At 41.6% G+C, this 26,274-nt stretch overlaps 2 protein-coding genes across 9 annotated transcripts in view; one reads left to right on the forward strand and one right to left on the reverse strand.

Annotated features, from left to right (window-relative positions):
• Positions 1-11,561, reverse strand: part of ADPRM (ADP-ribose/CDP-alcohol diphosphatase, manganese dependent) — a 24,231-nt gene extending 12,670 nt beyond the window's left edge. For 3 of the 7 annotated variants that reach the window (XR_011650367.1, XR_011650366.1, XM_024564622.4), the window contains exons 1-2: positions 11,466-11,560; positions 3,203-3,269 (exon numbers count right to left, since the gene is read on the reverse strand). Coding sequence is in view for 1 of the 7 variants with exons in the window: in XM_045198815.3 (XP_045054750.2) it covers positions 3,203-3,269; positions 10,466-10,530 (132 nt within the window). In the remaining 6 variants the exon portion in view is untranslated. Of the gene's footprint in view, positions 1-3,202; positions 3,270-10,465; positions 10,656-11,465 lie in introns of all 7 variants that reach the window. The other 4 variants (XM_045198815.3, XM_045198813.3, XM_045198814.3 and 1 more) reach the window with 3 other exon arrangements.
• A 37-nt stretch (positions 11,562-11,598) lies between these two features.
• On the forward strand, positions 11,599-23,959 carry SCO1 (synthesis of cytochrome C oxidase 1). 2 transcript variants are annotated; one of them, XM_024564625.3, is made up of 6 exons: positions 11,599-11,909; positions 12,865-12,955; positions 15,212-15,409; positions 16,200-16,292; positions 19,028-19,143; positions 23,041-23,959. In XM_024564625.3, the coding sequence occupies exons 1-6, from the start codon at positions 11,625-11,627 to the stop codon at positions 23,173-23,175; spliced, it is 918 nt and encodes a 305-aa protein (XP_024420393.2). In that variant the 5' UTR covers positions 11,599-11,624; the 3' UTR covers positions 23,176-23,959. The 2 variants fall into 2 exon arrangements, with proteins under 2 accessions (XP_024420393.2, XP_024420394.2); XM_024564626.3 differs by having other exon boundaries at positions 11,774-11,909; positions 12,862-12,955.
• The last annotated feature ends 2,315 nt before the right edge of the window (positions 23,960-26,274 follow it).

Below are 26,274 nucleotides of genomic sequence, written 5' to 3' on the forward strand. Positions count from 1 at the left end.
AGCATGGTTAGGGTTCCCATGGCCCCTCCAGCCTTGGGGGCTTCTCCTTACTTGGCTAAGGAAGCCAAAGGTGTTGAGCCTGCACTGGTCTCTCTGTCCCAAACCCATCAGGGAACCAAACTCAATGGACAACAAGCCCCTACTGGGGCGGGGCAATCATACTGCAAAGGAAAAGGGCACTAGAAAAATGAGAGCCCAAAGTGAGGGCAAAGGAGGTCAGAGTCTGAGAATCTGGGTAAAGCTAAGAGTGAGGAAGCAAATTGTAGACTTTTTTAATTGATATGGAGTGATGTATTCTGTGGTTAACAGACCTCTACCTGAACTGGAACTGGAATTCCTGAAAGCCCTAGAAGCCAATTTTTCTTGAAGTCATTAGAATGTGCTGTGGGACATATGGTTTTCCTCTTCTGGGAAGGGATTTGTTGTCAAAACTCCATGTTCAAATCACTCTCCCCCCAGAAGAACAGCTCCACCTACAGGTCCCTCCAGAGCACACTCAGCAGATCCTCATGAAACCAAGGGAAAGAGGAGGAAAACCACCCTGGACTTTGCAGAAGAAACTGCAAATCAGGTAAACCCCAATGCATGGGCTGCTGGAAGGCCAGGGAGGGCTTAGCGAGCCTCCCCTGTTAAAGCTGACCTCAAACCAGGGGCAGGGACTCTCAATAAGAGGCAGTATCTCTACTGAAAGGAGACCTTAGATGGAACATGCCCGATAATTCAGAAGTTTCAGGAATATGCTGCTCCGGGTACAAGATTTAAGGGCTATAAATGACATTGTACAAAACAGTACACCCAGGGATAGCCTCTGGTATTCAGTATTGGACTTAAAAGATGTTTTCTTCTGCATTCCAGTTGACCAACACTCAGCTGTTGTTTGCTTTTGAATGGCAGGACCTGGACAGTCTTATCACAAGGGTTCAACAACTCCGCCATGAGTTTTGGGGAGACCCTGAGCCAGGACTTAAAAGATCTAAAACTAGAGGGAGGAACTCTGTTACAATAGGTACATGCATCATTTAACTGACACTATAGCTACCTTGAACCATTTGGCAACTTGGGGCCATAATGTATTAGCACAGAAGGCCCATATTTGCCAACAAGCAGTAAGGTTTCCTGGGTTCCTGTTTAAACCTAGCAGAAGGAGTCTTATCGGGCTTTTCAAACAAATTAGATCACACTGTCCACAGGTGAACAGCCTACTTGAGAGCTGTGGCAGCTACATGCCAGCTATTACAGGACACTGAAAAGTTCTCCTTGGGAAGGAAGAGCAGATGAATCACATCTTGAAGAAAAATGTTGCTAAACTGTGTGAAGAAACTCAGCTCCATTGGGATCAAGTTTTACATATCGTCCTGCTCAGAACAAGGCTCCTTGAAATAGAATTCAATTGAGTCCTTATGAAATTGCATACGGGCAACCATTTCAGGCTGTGATTGGGATGAAAGATGAATGTAGATCAAGAAGTGAAGGTAAAGAACTACGTACAACATTTACGTCAGACCTTAGCTGTGATTCATGACCTTAGCTGTGTTAGAGATCTCTCCCCACAGGTTTGCTATGATCCTTTAAGACTGGAGGTAAGGTGGTACTCAAGACTTGGAATACAGGACTCCCAGAAAGCCAACTAAAGAAAAGTGAACTGGAACCTATGTCAAACAAACTCATTCCATGTCTGCTAGGCATTTGTGCTCCCTACAAAGATAACTGGAAACTTATGGTAATTCTAAAGGACATGGAAATGTTTTCTTTAAAAACACTAACCTACCCCATCTAGAAAATGTGCAACTTTTGTCAACTGTACTAAAAACTGTTTTAGATGAATTGCAACACCACCACTAACGTATCTTATGCCTACAGTCATGCCAAATTGCCTACAGGATGGCTTCTAATATGTGGAAGGACTGCTTATTCAACAACAAAGTAATTTTTAAATGATCTTACCTGGTTTTATGTTGTTTTAGTTTGTATTTCTTTAATTAAACTAATCTTACAGAAATAAAAATGACTAAAAACTAATGAGGGAAATGATAGGGAAACACAAGAGTTAAAAGATTTTAGCCTTAGCTGTAGTTGATAGGCTTAAGTGACTAATGCACATGCAAAGCTGTTATGCCAGGAACTGGAATGCACAACCTAAGTGAGTCCAGGAAGTCGACCGGCAATTCAACCTTTGTGCCCCAGGGGTTCTGCAAGCCACAGTTGGTATCTGAGCCACTGTGCTCCAGGGAGGAAACACAGATAAAGAGTTGCTGATCATACATACTGAAGATGGCCACTGAGTAGGTGGAAGCTGAGTCTACTTGCTCCTGGCCCCAACCCAGATTTTCAACTGAACTTCCAACAACCAACCTGAACAATCAACAGAATCTTAGCTAACATGAAGGTTTGGGTTTTTTTTAAAGATTTTATTTATTTATTTTAAAGAAGGGAAGGGAGGGAAAAGGGGAGAGAAACATCAATGTGTGGTTGCGTCTGGTGTGTCACCTACTGGGGACCTGGCCTGCAACCTGGGTGTGTGCCCTAGACTGGGAATTGAACCGGCGACCCTTTGACTTGCAGGCCAGCACTCAATCCACTGACCCACACCAGCCAGGGCTGATATGAAGTTTTGATGCCAAGAAGTACAGAAGATGCTTTGTACCATTTGGTGAGGGGATTTTATAAGTGGTAGAGGAAATACCATGTGTGTGGATCCTGTTGCAGCTGAGAGATCAGACAGAAATTACAGCTTTGGAGCTCCCTCCCCCGTTGGAGCAAAGGGCCTTAATCCCACACAGGGATGTCCAACTCTAATCGGTGATACTTAGGGGGATCCACTGAATCTGAGACCCAGGCTGCACTCACAACGAGCAGAGCTTCCACAGTTGAAGTGCCAACCTGGAGAGCTCAGGACAGAGACTCAGACTGCTAAAGGGACCAGGTTGCCATTCCTGGGTCTGTCAGAGGCACCTACAGGCTATAGCCAGCTGTGACTCAGAGATATTTTGCTCCTTGGGCAGTGGGGAGGGATGGTGCATAGAGAGCCAGAGAGTGACTCAGTACTGTGGTGTGGGCGCTGCATAGGGATTTTTTAAAAGGATCTGAAATGTGGATGGGCAAGGACCCCATGTGCAGCTGCTCTGCCAGCAAAGAGGCCACATTGAAATCACAGCCACAGAGCTCCCTCCCCATTAAAATGTGGAGCCGTAAAAATACTCACTGCAGTAGAGAGGGAAGGGGAAGCTGTGAGGTCTCTGGCGGTGGGATACAGTGAGGTTCCACCACACCTGTGAAAAACAGAGATCACAAATTCAGCATGAAGTGTGTCTGTGGTTGGGGAGCCAGGCACAGAAGAGTTCACTATACGAGCTCAGACCAAGAGAGAAACCACACTGAAACAAAAGGGCTTCTGAGGGTGGCAGACAGCAGTGGCATAAAGGGGATCTCTGACTATAGGGGAGGCACAGGGGAGACCAAAACTGAACTAGCTGAGTGGTATGAGAAAGAGAACCAGTTTTCCTCAAGTGTGCGGGCAGTGCCCAGACCACATTCCCCCCTGCCACTTCCCCCACTACATTGTGAGCTACCCCTGCTGCTGCAGCTGCAGAGAGGAACCTAGCAAAATGGGAAAGTAGTTTTTTGGCCCATTTTGAACTTTTCTCATACATGCTATGCCTCACTGGATCTTCAGGTCCCTTTCCCACTGAGACCAGCTGGGCAGCGAGATCAGAAATTTGCACAATGAGGGTTTTTTTTTTTTTAGCTCTGCCCAGCTCAGCTTGCACGCAAACCAGGGGTTGCATGGAACAGAGTGTTCTGGAGTGTGTCTCCTGAAAAGGCTGTAGGCTGGGAGTTAGAGTTGAGTGCCTGGGTTACTTTGCAGCAAGGCAAACCTACTCACAGCCTACAATCCCCTGAGAAGGGAAGGGAGGGCCTGGCCCCTCCTGCAGGGCTGCAGGCACCACCTCTAAAGGGGAAACTGCAGATCAGCCCTGCCTGGTCCAAGATTCCCCCGCTGGGTGCATTTCCAAAGGAAGAAGAAAGAAAAACTCTGATCAGGGACTTTCAAAGTGTGAGACTTTTAGAGGATATCACCTGGGAACAGGACAGAGAGCTTTGCCTCCAACTGAGGTCTTGGAATGAGAGTGTTTAGCCCCCACCTGCAGTCTGTTCTTGCCCAAACCCAACGGGAGGCTTTTTTGATCTATCCCCTGAAGTCCAGAGCTGCTAAACTCACTCCGGAAGAGGAGAAAGTTGAATGTACCCATCCTGAATCAGCAGTGACCCCCACCTATGGAAGCAAGCGCCAGACTCTCTGGCAAAGACTGAAGGGGTTGGCTTTGAGTAGGGGCTACTCTCCCCTCACTGTGTGCCTTACAGACTGCAGGACCAACATAGTGGAAACCTGCTAGTCCTGTTACCAGCGTACAGACCCTCATCAGAAGGCTCTGGAGGCAAACCAGGCAACCTCAGGAAAGGGCAGAGGGGCTGAAAGAGGAGGCTGACCTCAGGGAGCCTCAGCTCCTTTCCAGAGCTGCCACCAGCTCCAAGCAGGAAAAGAGCTGACTCTTTTACACAGATTGGTCCCTCACATGCATAAGCAGGTCCAGGAAACACAGGCACAAGTAGCAAACAGCCAGGTGGCTATAGAGAGGTAGCCTAGGGCCAGATTCACACATTGTCTGAAAGCGACCTGTTTCTGAACCCCACCCAACTGGACCCAGAACCAACAAAACCAGTGGTGGGCTTCAGCCCACACCAAAACCTGAACCAAACAGTCACAGGATCAGTAAACCCAAAGGGGGATTCCTACAGGCTCCAGACCCTGCTGGGAACAATACCTCATCAAGGGGCAACAATGCATAGCATTCCACACACGGAGGTCTAGGGTTTCTCTTGCAGGCTCCCAAACTGAAGGGATAACTCTACCCACAAAAAGAGCCACCAGTATTTAAAATGCAACTACAAGGGTGTCACAGAACCCACAAGAAGCACTCATGGACCGCAGAATTCAGGTGTTCCTAAGGGTTGGGCAACTAATCCCAGCAAGACACTTATAACACAAGCAAAAGTAGGTTCAGAAGACATAGCACACCTACCCAACACAGAAATCAAATGGGGTGACAATGAAAATGTCCCAAGCAAAACAACAGAAATCCCCACATAAAGAATTAAAAGTTATAGATGAAATGGAAGAACACAAATACCCAGATGCAGAGTTTAAAATAATGGTTATAATAATGCTCAAAGACCTTAGGGAAGAATAGATGATCTCAGTGAGAACTTAATGAGATAGTAAGCATTAAGAAGGATATAGAAACCATAAATAAGAACCAGCCAGAAATGAAGACTACAATATCTGAAATGAAGAATTTGCTTGAAGGAATCAATAGTAGGTTAGATGAAGCAGAGAATCGAATCAGCAAATTAGAGGACAAGATACAGTATCCACCCAAAGAGAAAATGAAAAAGAGACTTAAAAGAAACAAGGAATGCCTAAGGTGCCCTTGGGATAACATCAAGTATAACAACAGCTGCATCACAGGAGTGCCAGAAGGAGATGAGTGTACAAGAGGGACAGAGAACCTGTTTGGAGAAACAGTGGCAGAAAACTTTTCCAACCTGGTGAAGGAAAAGAGCACACAAGTCCAGGTAGGACAAAGTCCCAATAAAGATGAACTCAAAGAGACCTACACCAAGACACATCATAATTAAAATGGCAAAGCTTGAAGGCAAAGAAAGAATTTTAAAGGCAGCCTAACAGAGATAGCTACTTACAAGGGGACCCCCATTAGAATCTCAGCTGATTTCTCAACAGAAACACTTCAGGCCAGAAGAGACTGGCAGGAAATATTCAGAGTACTGAAAGCTAAGAACATGCAGTCTAGACTGCTCTACCCAGAAAGGCCACCATTTAAAACTGAAGGCCAAATAAAGAGCTTCCCACACAGAGTAAGGTTAAAGGAGTACATTACCAACAAACCAACACTGTAAGCAATGTCAAAGGACCTTCTGTAATAAGAAGAAATAGAAGGAAAAACATAGGTATGATATAAAAAATGGCAATAAATAAATACTTTATCTATAACCTTAAATGTAACTAGATTAAATGCTTTAATCAAAAGACATAGAGTAGCCAAACAGATAAGAAAACACAATCCATATATATGCTGTCTACAAAAGATCTACCTCTGAGCAAAAGATTGCCACAGGCTGAGAGTAAAGGGATGGAGGAAAATATTCCACACAAATGGAAATGAAAAAGAAAAAAAAAAAAGTGGGTGTAGCAATGCTTATATCTGACAAAACAGACTTCAAAATGAAGGCCATAAAAAAAGATAAAGAAGGTCACTTCATAATTCTTAAGGGTTCAATCCAACAGGAGGACATAACCCTTGTAAACATACATGCACTCAATACGGGAGCACCTAAATATATTTAAAACATCTTGGTGGACTTTTAAGGAAGAAATCAACAACAATACTGTCATAATAGGGCATTTTAACATCCCACTGATAACAATGGACAGATCTTCTGAACTATCACAAGGATACAGCGGCATTAAATGACACACTAGATCAAATGGACTTAATTGACATTTAAAGAACATTTCACCCCAAAAAAGAAGTATATACATTCCTCTCAAGTGCACATGGATCATTCTCAAAGATAGATCACATGTTAAGCAAGACACTTATAACATAACACAAGCAAAGAAAACTGAACAAATTCAAGAAAACTGAAATGATATCAAGCATTTTCTCAGATCATTCTGGCATGAAATTAGAAATCAACATCAAGAAAAAGACTCAAAGACATTCAAATACTTGGAGGTTAATAGCATGTTATTAAATAATGAATGGATAACCAATAAGATCAAGGAGGAAATCAAAAAATTCCTGGAAACAAATAAAAATGAACACTCAACAACCCCAAATCTATGGGACACAGGTAAAGCAGTCCTAAGAGGGAAGTTCACAGCACTTCAGGCCTAACTCAAGAAGCAAGAAAAATCTCAAATAAACAATCTAAACCTACACCTAAGAGAACTAGAAAAGCAACAACAAACAAAGCCCAGGGCAAGTAGAACGAGGGAAACAATCAAAATTAGAGTGGAAATCAATGTTACAGAGCCTTAAAAAAAAAAATATAGAAGATTAATGAGCCCTGGCTGGTGTGGCTCAGTGGAATGAGTGGTGGCCTGTGAACCAAAGGGTCACCAGTTTGATTCTTAGTCAGGGCACATACCTGGGATGCAGGCCAGGTCCCCAGTAGGGGGCGCACAGAGGCAACCACACACTGATGTTTCTCTCCCTGTCTTTCTCCCTCCCTTCCCCTCTCTAAAAATAAATAAAATCTTAAAAAAAAGAAGAAGAAGAAGAAGATGATCAATGAAATCAGGAGCTGGTTTTTCAAAAAGATAAACAAGACTGACAAACCTTTAACCAGACTCATCAAAAAGAGAGGGGAGGACCCAAATAAATAAAATCAAATTAAAGAGGTGAAAAAACAACTGATACCACAAAAATACAAGGTATTATAAGAAATTACTAAGAATAACTGTATGTCAAGAAATCAGTCAACCTGATTTGACTGGGTGAAATGGACAAATTCTAGAGACATCTCTACAATCTCCCAAAACTGAATCAGGAAGAAGCAGAAAACCTGATTAGACTGATAACAATGAATGAAGTTGAAGTAGTCAAAAAACTCCCAGGACACAAAAGCCCTGGACCAGGCTTCACAGGTGAATTTCACTAATCAAAGAACTATCACCGATCCTTCTCAAACAATTCCAAAAAATTCAAGAGGGGGAAAGACTTCCAAGCTCTCTCTATGAGGCCAGTAATATCCTAATTCCAAAATACAACAAAGAAAGAAAATCATAGCCCAATATCCTTGATAAATATAGATGCTAAAATCCTCAACAAAATATTAGCAAACCAGATCCAGCAATATATCAAAAAGTTCATACGCCACAATTAAGTGAGCTTTATCCCAGGGATGCAAGGTTGGTACAATATTTGCAAATCAATAAATGGGATTCATCACATAAACAAAATGAAAGACAAAAACCACATGATCGTATCAACAGATACAGAAAAAGCATTTGATAAAATCCAGCACCCATTCATGATAAAAACTCTTAGCAGAGTGGGAATAGAGAGATCATACCTTAACATAGTAAAGGCTATATATGAAAAGCCTACAGCTAACATCATACTCAATGGGCAGAAACTAAAAGGGTTCCCGTTAAGATGAGGAACAAGACAGGGATATCTGCTTTTACCAATCTTATTCAAAATAGTTCTAGAAGTGCTAGCCACAGCAACCAGACAAGAAGTAGTAAAAGGCATCCAAACTGGAAAGGAAGAAGTAAAGCTGTCATTATTTGCAGATGGCATGATATTGTACATAGAAAACCCTAAAGACTCCACCAAAATACTACTAGACCTAATAAATGAATGTGACAAAGTATCAGGATATTAAATTAATATCCAGAAATTGATGGCATTTTTATACACCAATAACGAAATATCTGAAAGAGAAACTAAGAAAACAATTCCATTTACTATTACAACAAAAAAATAAGGTACCTAGGAATAAATTTAAGAAGGTAAGAGACCTGTACTCTGAAAACTACAGGCCACTGAAGAAAGAAATCAAGGAAGATAAAAATAAGTGGAAGCATCTACCATGTTCATGGACTGCAAGAATTAACATCATTCAAATGGCTACTCTACCCAAAGCAATCTATACATTCAATGCAATTTCTATTGAAATATCAATGGCATACTTCACAGAACTAGAACAAATACTCCAAAAATTTATATGGAACCAAAAAAGAACCTCAGTAGTCTCAGCAATCTTATGAAAGAAGAACAAAGCTGAAGGTATCACAAATCCTGATATCAAACTACATACTATGAGTCCACTGTAATAAAAACAGTACTGGCACAAGAACAGACATATAGATTAGTGGAACAGAACAGAAAGCCCAGGAATAAACCCACGCCTGTGTGAGCAACTGATATTTGACAAAGGTGGCAAGAGCATACAATGGAGCAAAGAGTCTCTTCAATAAATGGTGTTGGGAAAATTGGACTGATACATGCAAAAAAGTGAAAGTAGACCACCAACTTATACCACACACAAAAAATAAACTAAAAATGGATGGAAGCCTTAAACATAAGTCATGAAATCATAAAAATCCTAGAAGAAAACACAGGGAATAAAATCTCAAATATTCAACGTAGAAATATTTTTGCCGATATATCTCATAAAGCACTGGAAACGAAACAGAAAATAAACAAATGGGACTATGTGAAATTAAAAAGCTTCTGTACAGCTAAAGAAACCATCAGCAAGATGAATAGGCAACCCTCTGTATGCAAGAACACTTTTGCCAGTGATACATCTGACAAGGGTTTAATCTCCAAAATATAAAAAGAACCAACACAACTCAATGCCAGAAAACACCAACCTGATTAAGAAATGGGCAAAAGACCTGAATAGACACTTCTCCAAAGAGAACATACAGGGTGCCTGTAGACATATGAAAAAATGCTCAACGTCAGTAATCATCAGAGAAATGCAAATTAAAACCTCAATGAGATATCACCTTACTCCTGTCAGATTGGCTACCCTCAATAAATCAACAAACAAGTTAGCAAGGTTGTGGAGAAAAGGGAACCCCAGTGCACTGTTGGTAGGAATGCAGACTGGTGCAGCCACTGTGGAAAACAATATGGAGATACCTCAAAAAATTAAAAATGAAACTCCCTTTTGACCAGCAATTCCACTTCTGGGTATATACCCCAAAGATCCCAAAATACCAATACAAAAAATATATGCACCCCTATGTTTACAGCAGCGCTATTTACAAAAGCCAAGATTTAGAAACAGCCTATCAGGAGATGAATAAATAAAAAAGCTGTGGAACATTTGCACAGTGGAATGCTATGCAGCAGTGAAAAAGAAGAAACCCGTACATTTTCTAACAGTATGAATGGACCTGGAGAAAATCATGCTAAGTGAATTAAACCAGTCAGTGAAAGAAAAATACCACATGATCTCACTTACACGTGGAATCTAATAAACACACTAAACCAACAAACAAAATAGTAACAGGAGCTTACATTCATAAAACGAACTGACAGCTGCTACAAAGGAGGTGTGAGGACAGGATGAAAGATGGTGAAGCAATTAACCAAAGAACATTTATGCACAACCCATGGACAGGGACAACAATATACGGATAGGCTTGGGGTTTCAAAGGGGAGAGGGTGGGGCTTGGTGGAGGTGAGGGTAGGGAGAAAGCATGGTAACAACCGTAAAGGCATAAACAATAAAAATAAATAAATTTAAAAAGGCAGGTAATTGATGGACATGTTAAAAAAAAAGTAGTGATCAACAGATAAATAAGTACTAGGAAAATCTCAGCAATTCTTATCCCATTAACCTTTTTTCCCAACCCCCTTACCTACTCTTCTCCTTATAAAAAGGCTGGCTTGAGATGAAACGTTTAGACGGTTTTTGAGGGCACATAACCAGAGTTTTCCCAGATCACTGGCATCTGAACAAAGCACCCATAAGATTCGAACCTTGTCTCTGCTTATTGGTTTTGGTAGTGACAGGCAGCATGAACACGGACTTTCTTGTTTCAGTGGGATCTGAAGTTAAGGAAGAGAATTAGAAGGGATTTTTTCCTTTTTCTGTATTTTGTAAATCCATCGCAAAAGGAGGGAGGGGTTAAGATCACAGATAATGAGACAAAAACAAAGGCAGACAAATAAATGCAAGTTAAACTTTCAGAAGGAATGAAAAATGAACTACCATATGCTCTTAGCCTATTAATATGGGGCTGTACCCCCCAAACAACAAAGATGATAAACTCATCAACAAACTTTAAACCACAAAACTGAACAGGGCAGGGGAGTCAACGAGATATTTTAAGAAAGTAGGACCCAAGGAGATGAAGTTTAAGAGATGGGATATGATACAGGACATACTACTTCGTCCTGTGCCTTTATTTATAGTTAAGTTACATTATAACCTGGGAGTAACTGAAAGCGCTAGGCACTTCAGTCATATTTGACTCGCCCTTGCTACTCTAACCACTCACATTATCCTTATTAGCAACAACAACAAAAAAGTCAAATATTTCCCATTATTTTTAGTGCAATGGGCTGGCTTGGAGGTGCAAAGCGGTCAACAGCCTTGCAGTTCCAACTGGCCGGCCTCCACACAAGGCGGGATGAGGGCGCCAAGGATGGGGGTGGGGGCTGCCAGGTCTAGTGAGTCTGCGAACTGCGTTTAGTTTTTTCCGAGGCTGGGGGTGCCCAGCAGAGCGAGGAGCCCCCAACGCTCAGGACCGCTCGTCCTAGGCCGCACGGCGCAGCCCGGACCCCTAGTGCCCCCTTCCTCGGGCTCCTGCTGCCCAACCCGGGCCGACCCACCTCCAATAGCGAGAAACCACTTACCGCGCGCCAGCGCCTCGACGAAGGGATCCCAGACTACCAGCTAGACTACAGCATCACCATCGAGCCAGGCAGAAGGAGCGGCTCTTTTGACTTCCGGAGGAAGTGAAAACGGCGCCGGAAGTCTAGGGGCGGGTCAAAGGGGTGTTATCTCCCAAGCTAATGGCGGGGATCTTGGTAGTGTCTGGCCGGCTCTTGCGGATTCCGGGTGGTCAGCTTTGGCTTCTCGTGCCCCGCGATTTCGGGGTTTGGGTACCAGCAGATGGGACCGGGAGGGTCTTGGTGAGGCAGCTCTGCGCGCGGCGAGAGAACGGGTGGCGGGCCTTGGGGCTCTCAGGAAGCTTCCTGGGATGCAGGCTGCTGAGTACCGCCATACCGCCACCGCCGGGGACGTCTGGACACGAAGGGAAAGGCCGCAGAGACCCCACGCGCCCCTCGAAGCCTGGGGTGAGTGCACACCTGGAGCACTTCCTTCCTTCGTCGCGGCTGTCGGACAACCCTGTGGCCTTCCCATCCCACTTGGTCGTAACTTCAGAAGTCACTCGGTCTGGCCTTAAGTTGTCCGCGATGCGGCCGGCTTACCTGGGTCAAAGTGTCGGGTTTTCTTAGAGGTCTCAACCTGACATTTACCATTATCGAGGATTCGGAACGGTTTCATAATTTCTGATACTTGGGTTTTCTTCAGGGGTTCTGTGTATACGTTGAAATTGTGGAAAATATGGATCGTAATAATTGCATGCCGGGTATGCCTCTTTGGGGAGTTTCTCTCAGGTTCTAGTCCTGACCCGAAAAGAGCCGAAAAGCCACTACCTTTTAGTTGATAAGTAAGAGAGGTGATTTTCGGAGCTGGGAGAAGGTTAATGAATTAGGCCTGGGTGTCCGACATCTTACCTTGGGATTGAAAAGACTACAAAGAAATAACTTGATGCAACTTGCAAGAAGCTCCACTTTTAGATCTCTTCTACCTTGCCTTTGTTACTTGGGAAGCCAGAATGAGGTTAACTTCTCAAATTTTATTTGGTTTATTTATATTCACAATACCAACCCATGCAGGTAGCTAACTGGTTTTTAAATCAGCAATTGAGATCAGGGTCACACGTAGTAACAATGAGGGTACTTGAGCTTTGAGTAGGTTTTTCACTTGAAAAGAAATGGACTTAGTGAACTTTACCTTGGAAACGTGACTTTGTAATTCCGTTAGGAGTCCAGGTGCAACTGCATGCACTGAACCTTCCAGTATTTTCTTACCCTAAATAATATGAAACATTCTGCACACTTAACAATATCAAGGCCTGTGTGTGTGTGTGTGTGTGTGTGTGTGTGTTTAAAAAACAGTAAGTTAGTATGAGTAAGTGTCTGCATCATACTGGTACTTTTATTTTTGAAATTTCTGACCCAGTAGCCTGTTTCCTGGAAGTCTTTAGCAGTCACATTTGCTATCGGAGGAGCTTTACTGGCAGGAATGAAGTACTTCAGGAAAGACAAGATGGAAAGTAAGTAGATAATCATTTGGTCAGCTCTGAATAAAATCCTTCCTAGCAGTGGACTGGCATCTTTTTATTGTTGGTAGACTTTTTGTCTTGAAATAATTTTAGGTTTGCAAAAGAGTTGTAAATATGGCATAGAGATTTCCCACATACCTTTCACCTAGCTTCCCCTAATGTTAACATGTATATAACCATGAAAACTAAGAAATTAAAATTGGTATAGCAGTACTCACTAAAACCACATACTTTATTCATATTTCTCCTGTATTTTCCGTTGCCTTTTACTCCATGATCTAGTCCAGCACACACTGTCTAACAGTATGAAATGACTTATTTGTGGACAGATTGGAGAGTGGGTAGTATGAAGTCCAGAGGGTACTAGGATGACCACGATGCAGTCCAGCCATTGAGATAGGGAAATAGGCACAGAGGTAAAATATTTTACTAGATGAGGTTCTGTCAGGCCAGGCGGAAGTTCAGGGGACTCCGAGGGCCAAAGGAAGGCGGAGCCTTTACTGTACCACTGGGTGTCAGCAGAGGGAAAAAGACCAAGGCTGACCATGGAAGACGGGGAGAGAGGAGCTGGGTGCAGGCTTGCTGGAAGTGCTTTGGATAGACACAGGCAGTGTTCCGAAACTGTTTACAGGAAGTTTATATTTTAGGGAATATTCTAGGACTTTTAAGGTCTGGTTTAGAAGTTTTCAGTAAATCTTTTAAGATATCACTTAGATTTGTTTTAATTTCTTTACTTTAGAGTTTCTTCTGATGCCTTTATACAAAGGATAATGTTTAAATCTGGGAATGACAATTCATAGGCTTTAGAACCTTAGCAGTATAACATCCATATTGGTCCTTTTGTATAAAAGTATTTTGATAGGACTTTCTTATTGTAATAATCAGTTAAGTTCCTTAAGTTTCACAATGAAAGAAAACTGAAAAGCTAGGAAAGTGGTGATAGAGACACTTCTAGAGAATGCAAGTTCCTTTTGACTTTAGTTTAGAATTTCACCTATAATTAATATTTTTTATTAAAAATGTATTATGACAATATTAATATTAACTTAGTGTTCCCAAATCATTTGACCATATTTGCTGACATGATGCCTCATCATTTCCAAATAGTTTATTGCAGGGGTGTCAAACTCATTTTCACCGGGGGCCACATCAGCCACACAGTTGCCTTCAAAGGACTGAAATAATTTTGGGACTGTATAAATGTAACTGCACCTTAACTGTTAAGGAGTTGGAATTATATACGGCCCTTTGAAGGCAACTGCAAGGTTGATGTGGCCCCCGGTGAAAATGAGTTTGACACCCTTGGCTTATTGTATATTTCTCCAACATAATTACAGTACAGCCATCAAAATCAGAAAATTAACATTGATATATTACTGCTGTTCAGTGTTCAGACCTCGTTCAAGTTTTGCAGCTTGATGGCTTTATAGCAAAAGTTGTCCAATTCAGAACCACACCTCATACCTAGTTAGTCTTAGTCTCCTTCAGCCTGTAACAGGTTTTCAGTCTTTACTTGACTTTTAAAACCTGGTATCAGCCATTTTTCTTAAAAGCCCTGTTTCATTTTTATGGAGGATGATGTTTAGAAGTCAGGGTATTAGTTCATTGTTAGTGGGGTATGTCTGCTCCCAGGTCCTCTGAGTAGACAGAGCTATGAAGGATATGCCCACACACACACACACACCATAAGTTCACACTGTATCTCCAGTTTTTTTTCCAGTACTACGTGGTTCATTCTAGTTTTCTTTCCATTGGCCTACCTCCCTGTCCATTTATAACACTCTTATCTCTAATGTAACTATGATCCCATCACCACTGTCCTCTCCCCATGCAGCTGCCCTCAGCACACTCAGGCTCAGACGTCAGTGCCAGCCCCCCGTCTTGCCCACGTGGGCTCAGACATCCTGCACAGCTGTGCCCCCCATCCCACCCCCATCATGGCACACCTGTTGGCTTAGGACTGCATTGCTCCAGAAGAAGAAGAAATATTTTTACCACTTTCTTTTCTTACAATGTTTACTATATAATGTAGGGTTTAGTTTGATTAATTTTATTTGACTTGATTGTTTTATTTGATTTTATGCTTATTTTCCTTAAAAGAATTTTTAAGCTTCTTGGAAACTGAGATTATTTCTTCTGCATTTTACACAGTCATTAGCATAGTATGGATCATATATCAGGCATTGGAGTACCTGTGGTTAGATTGACTTTCCTTTTATTTGGCATGTGTATTTGTGTCTGTTTAAGAGCTGGAGAAGGAACGGCAGCGAAGCATTGGAAAGCCTCTGCTTGGGGGACCATTTTCCCTCACAACTCACATTGGAGAGCCAAAAACTGATAAGGACTACCTGGGTCAGTGGGTGCTGATTTATTTTGGTTTCACTCACTGCCCTGATATTTGTCCAGAAGAACTAGAAAAAATGATTCAAGTCGTGGATGAAATAGGTAAGAAAACTGTCACTTATGTCTATGATAAATTCATGTTACCATGCTTTTTAGATTTTTGAATTACTGTTAGGTGGAGGGTCATACTCACTCGGTTTGTGAGAACATAAGATCTCAATGTTAGGTTTGTTTGTTGCTTAGATTCCCGTGACCTATAAGTTCTCCACCAAAAGAAACTTACTCTGATACTAAATACAGTATTAGGTTGCTTAAAAATGTCAGTGTGGTCTGGGTCTCCCTTACCTCTGCTTTGTGTCCCTTCCTTTATTGTGGCCTTCTGTCATTGACACCACTGTTGCCCTCCCCCAGGTGACTGTGGGTTACACGGTGAAATCTGTGGGATGGTCTCTGAAGTGCAGTCAGGGGCATTTATTAGGACCAATAAGAAGACAGGGCACATCCTTCTTAAAATGAATTGTTCCAGGATATTCAATTCTTATGAATAGTTCACCCTGCCCTTGAGGTACGGGTGGGGCAGAAGGGCCAGCCTACACTGGATTGGATTAGGAGACAAGACACCCATATGGTATGATCCAGGCATCGGCATGTATACACCAGTGCAGGTGTTTGGTGGGTTATTTACCTGATTCCACCACAGGTAACAGATGGACCTGTTCCTCCTGAAGGCCATCCCATCCTCTTTCCTATCATCATGTAACTCCAGTGTTAGCTGTGCCCTTGCATTTCCTTAACGCCTCGCTTTACCAGTTATTACCCTCACTGTAGTTGCTGGTTTTCGTTGTCTTTTCCTTTAGAGTGTGAATAGTGACTGACAAGAACTTTCTTTCAGATAATATTCCAACTCTGCCAAATTTAACTCCACTTTTCATTACTATTGACCCAGAGAGGGACACAAAGGAAGCCATCGCAAATTATGTGAAAGGTTTGTTTCATCAATAATACCTTATATCTGTTTAGCTCTAGTTTGTGAAAGGTCAACTCATGTGAACCATCTAATGCCCTGTGAAATGGGGGGGGGGGGGGGGGAGGCAAATGTTGTTATAACTAGTTTCACAGACAGATAAAAAGGTGAGGCTCAGGGTATGACTGGGCCTGGTATGTAAATAAATAAAAAAACAGGTTTCTTAATTCCTGCCACAGGGAGGGCTCTTTTTATTTTGTCACAGTGGAAGAACCAAACTTGGCCAACAAAGTTCATAGGTCAACAAAGTTAATAGATCCTTGAATTGAGAGCAAGGGCACATCACTTCCAATTCCGACTCTGTGCCGCATTCTCTCCTTTGTAAAATGAGTGTGCATGAGTTCTGTGTACATACTTTTCCAACTCAGCACATATTTTATTGTATAAACCTAAAACATTCATTTTGCCAGAAACATATTCCTGTTAATGGAAGAATTTCAATTCAAACATCTCATCATGCAGGTTAAAACCTATTAGAAGGTACTTTCAAAGACTAAATTATGGTAGAGTTAAAAATGAAGACTCAGGTCTTATGAGCTTCAGTGAGTTGCTTAATTTCTCTGGATTCAAGTTTTTTTTCAGTTGGGTGCTTAAAAATCAGGAATTTAAATTTTAATTATGGTGAAATAGATTTAAACTATTGGACAGAAGGACTAGAGAATAGTTTTATATATTTTTTTTATATGACACATTCTAATGTACATATTCTCCAAAGCTTTGCAGTTATTCTTAAAATGTGCCTTGTGAAGGACTGCCTATATATTTTATTATTTAACAGAGTTATTGAAATGTGATTAACATAAAGTGTACAATTTGTTACCTTTTGACATATGCATGCACTGGGAAGCCATCACCATGATAAAAAAGTGCCCTGCTAACCCTTCCCTCCTCCCCTCCACTTCACCCATCGCCTCCACTAACCTGCTCTCTCAATACAAATTAATGTGCATTTTCTAGAAGTTTATGTAACAATTATAGAATATATACTTTTTTTATGGCCTCTTTCAGTATAATTATTTCGAGATTCTTCCGTGTTGTAGAATAGTTCATTTATTTTTATTGCTGAGTAGGATTCAGTGTTTGACTATTATAAGTAAAGCTGCTAAGAGCATTCAGATGCAAGTCTTTGTATGAACACATGCTTTTACTTCTCTTGAGTGAAATATCTAGGAGTAGAGTGGCTGGATCATATGGTAAGTCTGTATTTACCTTTTTAAGAAACTGCAGACATTTTTCCCAAAGTGGTTTTACATTTTTACATTCCTACTCTCGATACACAAGAGTTCCAGCTCCTCTATATCCTTGCCACACTGGATATGGTCAGTAGTCTTTTTAGGTGTAGCCACTTCAGTAGGTATTTAGTGGTAGGTACCTCATTGTGGTTTTAATATGCATTTCCCTAATGTTAAGTATCTTTTTTTTATAAAGATGTTACATATTTTTAGAGGGGAAGGGAGGGAGAAAGAGAGAGAGACATCAATGTGTGGTTCCTTCTCAAGCACCCCAATTGGGGACCTAGCCTGCAACCCAGGCATGTGCCCAGACCTGGGATAGAACGAGCAACCTTTTGGTTTGTGGGAGGACGCCCAACCCACTGAGCCACACCAGTCAGGGCTAATTTCTCTTCATTTACTCCTACAGTAGAAAAGAAAGACGAGCCATCTTGCTTTTTCAGTACCTAAACAGTTTCAGTTTAGAATAAATTAGTCCAAGGAGTGATAGAGGCTTCCTCTACCTTTAGTACATGGTACTGCTGTTAAATGTCAGACTATCACTTTAGTAGGCTGATGCATCCAGATGTTTTAAGTGAGTTTCACCAGCTAACTTATATAAATTCCAAAAACTTAACCGCAAATGCATGCTATGAGATTACTTGCTGGAAAATGAGATACAGATATTTTGACTTGGTATGAAGTAATTATGCAACATACTTTTTTCTTATATAGTAAAAACTATAGTGCTTAATTCATGATTATATCTTTAAACTTAACCATATCTTAGAACTACATCTAAGTATTTGAAAAGAGCTAAATTAATTTAAAAATGTAATTTAAATAATTAGAATATATTCCCTCTTTACTAGATAATCATGAAAAGATTTGACTGATTACTAAGAACCAACTTTTGGTTTCATTGATCTTCTCTATTAATATACTATTTTTAGTTCCATTGATTTCTGCTCTAATTTTTTTTTCCTGCTTACTTTGGGTTTAATTTGCTCTTTTTTTTCTAATTTCCTAAGGTAGAAACTTACTGATTTTAGATCTATTTTCTGTCCTGCTATATACATTCAATGCTATAAAATTCCCCGTTAAGCACTGCTTTTTTTTTCATCCCACAGATCTGGGTGGGTTGTATTTCCATTTTCATTTTTCAAAATATTTTTTACTTTCTCTTAAGATTTCTCCTTTGACCTATATGTAACTTAGAAGTGTGTTTATCTCCACATACTTGGGGATTTTCCAGATATTTTTGGTTACTGATTTCCAGTTGAATTCCAATGTGACTTACATATAAAAAAGGAGGGTTTTCATTTGTTCTACGTAAATTTACTTTCTTTTGAATCATGAGGAAATGTTTAGGGACTCACAGGAAGAAAGTGGCAGTAGGGCCACTGTAGTACTGATGTTGCTTTTTGATGTAGGCATGGTGGTTTTGTGTGCTTCTCATTTCTCACTTTCTCATTTTTTACTTAGAATTTTCTCCCAAACTGGTTGGCTTGACTGGCACAAAAGAAGAGATTGATCAAGTGGCCAGAGCTTACCGAGTCTATTACAGCCCGGGCCCCAAGGATGAAGATGAGGACTACATAGTAAGTAAATGCCCAGGTTTCGGCCCACAGGCCCGCTCTCAGGCCCCAGATGTTCATACGTCTTTGAGTAATGACTGGCTTCACAGATGAAGGAGAACCTTTTGAGAAGCAGTGGTAGGCCATGAAGAACTGTACTTCGGGGTTGAATGAATAAGAATTCTGAAAATCAAGAGAAAAGACGAAAGCCATAGACAGGTAGACTCTTTGTAAGTTGTATTTTCATATCAACTATATGCTTTGCACAATTAGGCATTTAATAAATGCTCTTTATGATGAAGAACAGAGATTCCATTAAGTGGCCCCTCTGCAGCCTGGGCATCAGCACTGCCCCTGGAGCCCTTGGTTGATGCCAGGGTTCCTTTGTTGCTGCCATGGTCAGAGGTTTTGCAGTGAAGCACCAACTAAGGGCGTAAGTACTGCCCCGTCCAATTATCTTCTCAGTGCGCTCATTCTTTCCCATCACATTAAGAATTGACACTGTGTTTTAGTATCCTTTCCATTCTTTTCTTCAGGTGTTGTGCTCTGGTTTCTGTGTTGTAGTGGCTGGGCAAAGTGATGAATCAGAATAGCTTTTTCACCTGCAAAGCTGGTTTTATAGAAAGCAAGATGACCAGGGCCCTGAGTCACTGGTCTGCTAGCTGCACCATGGCTAGTTTCCAAGAGCAGCGTGCCGAGGAAACCTCTCGCTGGGGCGCTTTGTCTCTCACAGCGCCCTGTGGTTCTTCTGGTCCCTTTGCTTTAAGCCTGCACCCTAATCTTACTTTCCAATTCTGGTGCCTCATAGACTTAGGGAAACTTGGATACATGGGGGAAGAAGACAAAAATTAGCATTTTTTTAAGAGCTAAGTTTAAGGAAAGAATAACCCTACCATGGGTTTTTCTTGCTGCAGCAGCGTGAGAAAAATGAGAGCAGAGCAGAGGGTCGAGAGAGGAGGCCATGGGAAAAACTTTCCAAACTGCTTTATTCTTCTTTAAAAGAGAGTTGTATTAATTGGTTTGAGTTTGGACACTGAGATTTGTACTGTGTACATAATCCAGAATGTGGATATTAATTTTTTAACCTTAAATATTGAGATGTGCATATTTAAGTTTTATGGAGACTTCTTGGACCCTCTAGAAACCATCCCAGATTCCTGTTAGAGAAATTTTGGTTGCCCACCATAAGAATATGACATTTGATAAGAATCAACATGGAGTTCCTTGCTCTACATTTGTTGAATCAACCAATAGGGGGAGACACCCTCCAGCTTCTTGGTTTATCATTAGTGTGACTTCTGTCCCATGAGGTCATAGAGTTTCATCCACAAGATGGTGTGGGAAACTTCTGTTAAATTAAGATTTAAGGACTAGGAAGGAGTGAGGGAATACCTTGAAGGTTGAGAGGTAATGGAATGAGGTTTTCTTGATCTGAAACAGCAGCAAATAAAGGTAAGCTTCTGCCTTTTGAACGCTAGTGGAATCCTCAGACTGATGTGTCAGCTGGGCACGCCAAGCATTTAGGATTCCGCTGAAAGCTAAATGGCCACAGCATTGCATTTTTTATATATGTGTTTGTATATATGTATATATACAAAACATTACATTATTTTGTAAGTATTAATTAGAAATTATTTTTGACAAATACTATAAATGGCTTTCAAACATAAAAAAATGATGATCAGTTTCACTCGTAATAAAAGAAATATGATAATGTGATGCCATTTTCACTTTTAGATTAGCAAAGATCAGAAGTTTTAAATATGTTGTTAAATCGAATTTGGGGAAAGAGGAGCTGCACGGCTGGAACAAGGCACGTGCGCACACAGTCCATAGGGACGCCCTCTTCAAGGCAGCTCGTCCGTGTCTGCCAGCCTTTAAAGTGGAATCCTTTAGGTTAGAGGTCCTACCTTTTGGAATTTATCCTACAGGTATAACCTACAATATTATTTATAAAAAGGACTGAAAACCAAACAACCATTTTTTAAAAGGTTATGCTGTATGTGCTGATGTAGAACAATGCCTAACATATCATTAAATGAGAAAACAAGTACATGGTATTGTTACTTGAATGCAAAAAGGAATAGGTGACAGGTGGTATCAGAACTCAGTGGCTATAAACTCACACTGAGTTTCTCATGCAGAGAGTTTCTCCAGGAGAACACAAAAGGGCTGGCGGCTTGTTTCCTCTGAGCAGAGAGCTGGGGACTGTGGGCATCTGGCAGGGGAGGAGAGCTTTCATTGTATAAGTTTACTGTATATTCTTTTGTCCTTTTTTATGAGCGCGTATTACCTTCTCAACAATTGAAAGTCGTGGTGATATCAGAATATTGTGGACTTTGAAATTGGACAGATGGAGGTAATAAGCTTAGGTCTGGCATTGACCAATTATTTCACAACCTTCTCGAGCCTGTTTTACTGTTCGTCGAGGTGTACGATACCTGTCCTCTGGGTTAAGGACGACACGTGAAAGAGCTGGTCAGTGAGGGCCAGCTTTTTCCCTGCAAGGAACTACGAGAACTTGAAAGTGCCATGTACTGGAAACAGATGACAGTTTGCTCAGCCCACACCCCAGCGGACAGTGAGACCTGACCATCGACAAATTAGCCATAAATGGATAGAACAGTATTTTTATTATGTACTTGAAAGTAATGTGTATTCAGAACACTCACAAAATTAGCCCAGTACACTGAAATTGTTTTCAAAAGAGAGAGAGAGTAGAGAAAAGGAAGAAAGAGAGGTACAAGCTACAGGGTATGGATTGAACGTGACCTGGAGACCGAATTCTGACCTGTGTGTTGCCTACATGTGGAGAAACATAGATCCCTGTCCTGCTCCAGCCATAGTGATTGCAGGACATGAACTCGCCGGCTGTTTGACCTCCGGTGTACATTCTTTCCTTATGGGAGTGGGCAAGTGGCTCTTTCCATTTGCTGTGTCTTTACGAATGCGTGTATATAAAGAAATAATTACCTCACAGACAGCTGATGTGTGTTCAGGTCTGTTTGGGGGATGTCTCCAGTTTGGCATGCACAGTCACATTTCTGTCTTTCGGTCTTGCCAAGGAGCAGTCAAGCCTGCAGTGAATTCCAAGGAGTCTAAATTCCAAATTCTCTGCTCATTTAAAGTTGGGTTTTGTGGAAGCATATAAATAAAAAAGACTGATGACTAATCTAAACTAAAGGTAGAGCTAGGAATGTTTTAACTTTCCCTCGAAAATGGAGAGTGGATTTTAGATGATTCCTTGGAGGTGTAGCATTTGGGGCTCCTCGGGAGTTTCCTGGTGATTGCTTCGGATAGGATTGTTCAGAGAAAAACACTTATTTTCATGTTTCCCTTGACATTACTAATATCAGGACTAAGTACTGTGTTAGAATTTATAAATTATATATTTAGTAGGTGGTTTTCTGGTTTCTTCTCATCAAACATGGGAAGCAGACTTTAGGTGGTAATGAATGACAGACAACCAGTGCTTCCCAAAACAAAGGACCACAGCCAAGAACGTGTTGAAGAAAGCAGTTTCTCCCCAACATGTTTGACTCCATGTGATATTGTCTTTATGACGTGGTTAAGGGGTCAGTGAAATATTTTACTCACAAACGTCAGCTCCTCTCCAGCAAGCATTGTTGTTCCACAGCACTGACTGTTGCACGGAGGTTGGCAGCAGCTGTTTCTAGAAGTGGCTTCTTAGAGATTGGGTGGATGAGTGTGTTAAGGATTGAACACAAAAGATTTTAGGTCATTTGTCACTGTGAATTTGCTATAATAGGTTTAGGCACATTGAATAAATATTAAATGCCCCAAAGATTATTTAAGCATTAATGTGAAGTTCTCTGATCCTGTAGCATTTATTCAGTAAACTAAGCAGCTTATTTTGGTAATCTTTTTATCATCCTATTCCCCTCTCCCCCTTCTCTGCAGGTGGATCATACCATCATAATGTACTTGATTGGACCAGATGGTGAATTTCTAGATTATTTTGGCCAGAACAAGAAGAATGCAGAAATAGCGGGTTCAATTGCTATGCACATGAGGGAGCACAGGAAAAAGAGCTAGCCAAAGCGGTGTTGCCAGTGCAGCGTTCTTCTGCTAAACGGGAAGGAAGCTCTGTCTCCCACGGGAGGCAATATATGTGTATGCGTATATATGCAACCTACAGAATGGCCTTCGTACCATGAGAACATCTATGTTTTGGGTAGGGCGCGCTACCCTTGGGATCAGCCAGCATTGATTCTTGGAACTGTGAAGATTACAACCAAAAGTCTCCCAAAGCCCCCACAAGACTGGAGACCAAGTTAATGTGAAGCCAGTGGAGTGGACCTTGGGGAAGGACACTCTGAGAGAGGCACCACCCATGTGTTTCCCCACATGAGCTGGGCCCTCAGATCAGTGTCGCTGCCTCTCCAGTGTCTTGGACCCTTGCTCATACAAGTTGTGGAGCTGAATTTCCAGGACTCTGATTTCCACAGCACTGTTGCTTCCCCTTCGAGGAGTGGTGGCTGGTACGTTAGGCTCTGCCGTTCGCAGTTAAGCTTTGTGCTTGAAAGCACGAGTCTAGACTTGTTAAGGAATGTCACTGTCAGGCTAGCATTGCGTTCTCCTATCAGCAGGTGCTGATTTGACTAATGAAGAGGGAATCTATTGTTTGGAGAAAACCATGAGATTATTTTCTCTAGGGATCTTATGGGATTTTTGGCCAAGTGATGTGCTAGGTTTTCAATGACATACCAAATGGGAACAAGGGATACTGATCATGAGTGTGATGCGGAGTACTTTTCTGTCTATACTGGATTGCACTGTGTGGAAAATAAATGTGTATTCAGTTTTACAACTTGGACAAGGGTGACTTCTCTCGTGAGTGAAGAGTGTGGGAGGGTGGCAGCACACAGATCTCAGGGCAGACCCCCACAGACGGGAGTGGCCAGGGAAGTAGGTTCCCAGGCCCCGAGCTGGAGTCTCAGAATCAGGTAGGTTGCAGAGACCTGTGTTCCTAACAGACGTCAGAGAGTCTCAGATGCTGGTGGCCTGGGACTATACCTTGAGAAACTTGTGTGAGGAAATAAGGTTTTGATCTGGCCGAGAGAAGACTTGATCCTTCGATTGGTGTGTCAGTACAAGTGGTGTGCACACAGCCAGGAAATGATTGTTGAGTGATGGAATGACTCTTGACTTTTTTCTGAATTTCACTTTTTCCACCTCCAGCTGCTACAAGGGCAAAGTTCTCTGAAAGTTTTTCAGTGAGTCCTACCGCAGCAGGTCAGACCACAGATTCCCTTTGCACAGCAGGTTTTACATGCGCACGAAACAAGCCCATCTTTCGGGTTTTAAATGTCGTCTTGATATCTAGTTAAACCTACTATAAAGACATGTCAAAATATGTGAAAAAGAAAAATGAACTCTATAGTGGTTATGGATTGAATTGTGTCCCCAAAAATTCATACGTGGAAGTCCTAACCCCCAGTGCCTCAGGACGTGACTGTGTTTGGGGACAGTCTTTAAAGAGGTGATTAAGTTAAAATGAGGCCGTTGAGTGGGCCCTAAGCCACTGTCACTGGTGTCCTTACAAGAAGAGATTAGGACACACAGAAGACCATGTGAAGACAGGCCTCCAGAGGAAACCAGCCCTGCTGACACCTTGATCTGGGACTTCTGGCCTCCAGACTAAGAAAATGTCTTGTTTAAGCCACTGGGTCCATGGTTCTTCATTACAACAGCCCTAGCAAACTACTTCAGTGGCTGTCTTTTCTTGGGGATGGCTACTGTATTCCTTAATAAATATCCTTAATAAACAGCTACAAGATTGATGGTAGTTTATATAAGCTTGAATGCCTTTCCTAGGAACCTTGTCAGGAAGGTGAGGAACTTACTAAAAGACTAGTCACACAGTAGCAAAGAAGATACTAACTATACAATGCTAGACACTTTGGAAGATGGTCTCTTCTAAGCCACCATTTGTGTGGATCGCTTCTGCAGCAAACTGGCTCTCGATAAAGATTCTCCTCATTCTCAGCTGCTGCAGGCTAGAGCTTGTGTAATGGTCCAAAAAGGGAACAGCCGCTTTTGGAGAAACCTTTGATTTGCTCCTCATCCCAGTGTCAAGTTTAAAGGCTTAGGATCAGGATGTCAGAAGCAGGGAAAGAGCCTCTAAGGTGACATCCAAATTGCTGTGTGCATGAGAAGACAGTCCCAGGGATTAAGGGGTGGCCCTTCTGAACCTAGATTAGAATTCGGGTCCTAATTTCTAGTCAAGTCCCTGCTCATGCCACTGCTGTGGGATGCTTAGATAACCATATGAATCCCAAACGGGTGTTGTGGGGCATCCTTTCAACGGTAAGTGTTGGGAAATTGAAATCAAAGCTGCCTTTCAGCAAAGTCTGACATGCACATCTTTCCCTGGCTGGGTTTGGGTTTTCTTTTACTGGACCCTTCAATGGAATTAATAAATGCTGTTTGCTTATTTGAGAATTATAAGAATCCTATCTTCAGTTGGCATGCAAGTACTTAATGCACCCAGCTGTCCGTGAGGCAGCTGGTATCTCAGGCATCAGAGCCGAGATGCACTGAATACCAGTAAGATGCACATGTGAGTTGGGAGGCTCATGTGAACCCAGTAAAGTGATTTGAAATCACGTCTGTATAAGATGTTATAAAACCTTTTCTTGTTTTAAATGTCATGTTAAAGGAAATAATTCAAGTCACCCATAATCCCCCAAGTAACTTTTTTTTCATATAGCGCTATTTACATTGTGTGTGTGAGTTAAATTTAAAAGAGCAGTTGCACAAGCCTATTTTGGCCATCCAGCTTACACTTTTTACCCATAGTTTTGAAGGGCATTACTGTGTAATGACATGGATGGGTTATTCCTGCTTATTAATGAGATGCAGCTAACAACCTCTTCACCCATGTGTTCCTTAATAGCACCTTTAGAACTGAGGAGATAATTATTTTCTATTCATTTAAGAAATATTTTAAAGTGTATTCATTCTCCCATAATTATAACATTCTCAGAGAAAATTTGTAATATACAGAAAATTTGAAAGGAAATTTTACAATCACCATTGTTTCACTACCAGGAAACAATTTTTGGATGCATTTCCTTTCAATTTTCAACATTTAAAAATCTTATTATTCCAGAAGTTCACCAGTGTATTCCT

This window comes from Desmodus rotundus, chromosome 9 (genome assembly GCF_022682495.2).
Source record: "Desmodus rotundus isolate HL8 chromosome 9, HLdesRot8A.1, whole genome shotgun sequence".
In the NCBI taxonomy this organism is placed as follows: domain Eukaryota; kingdom Metazoa; phylum Chordata; class Mammalia; order Chiroptera; family Phyllostomidae; genus Desmodus; species Desmodus rotundus.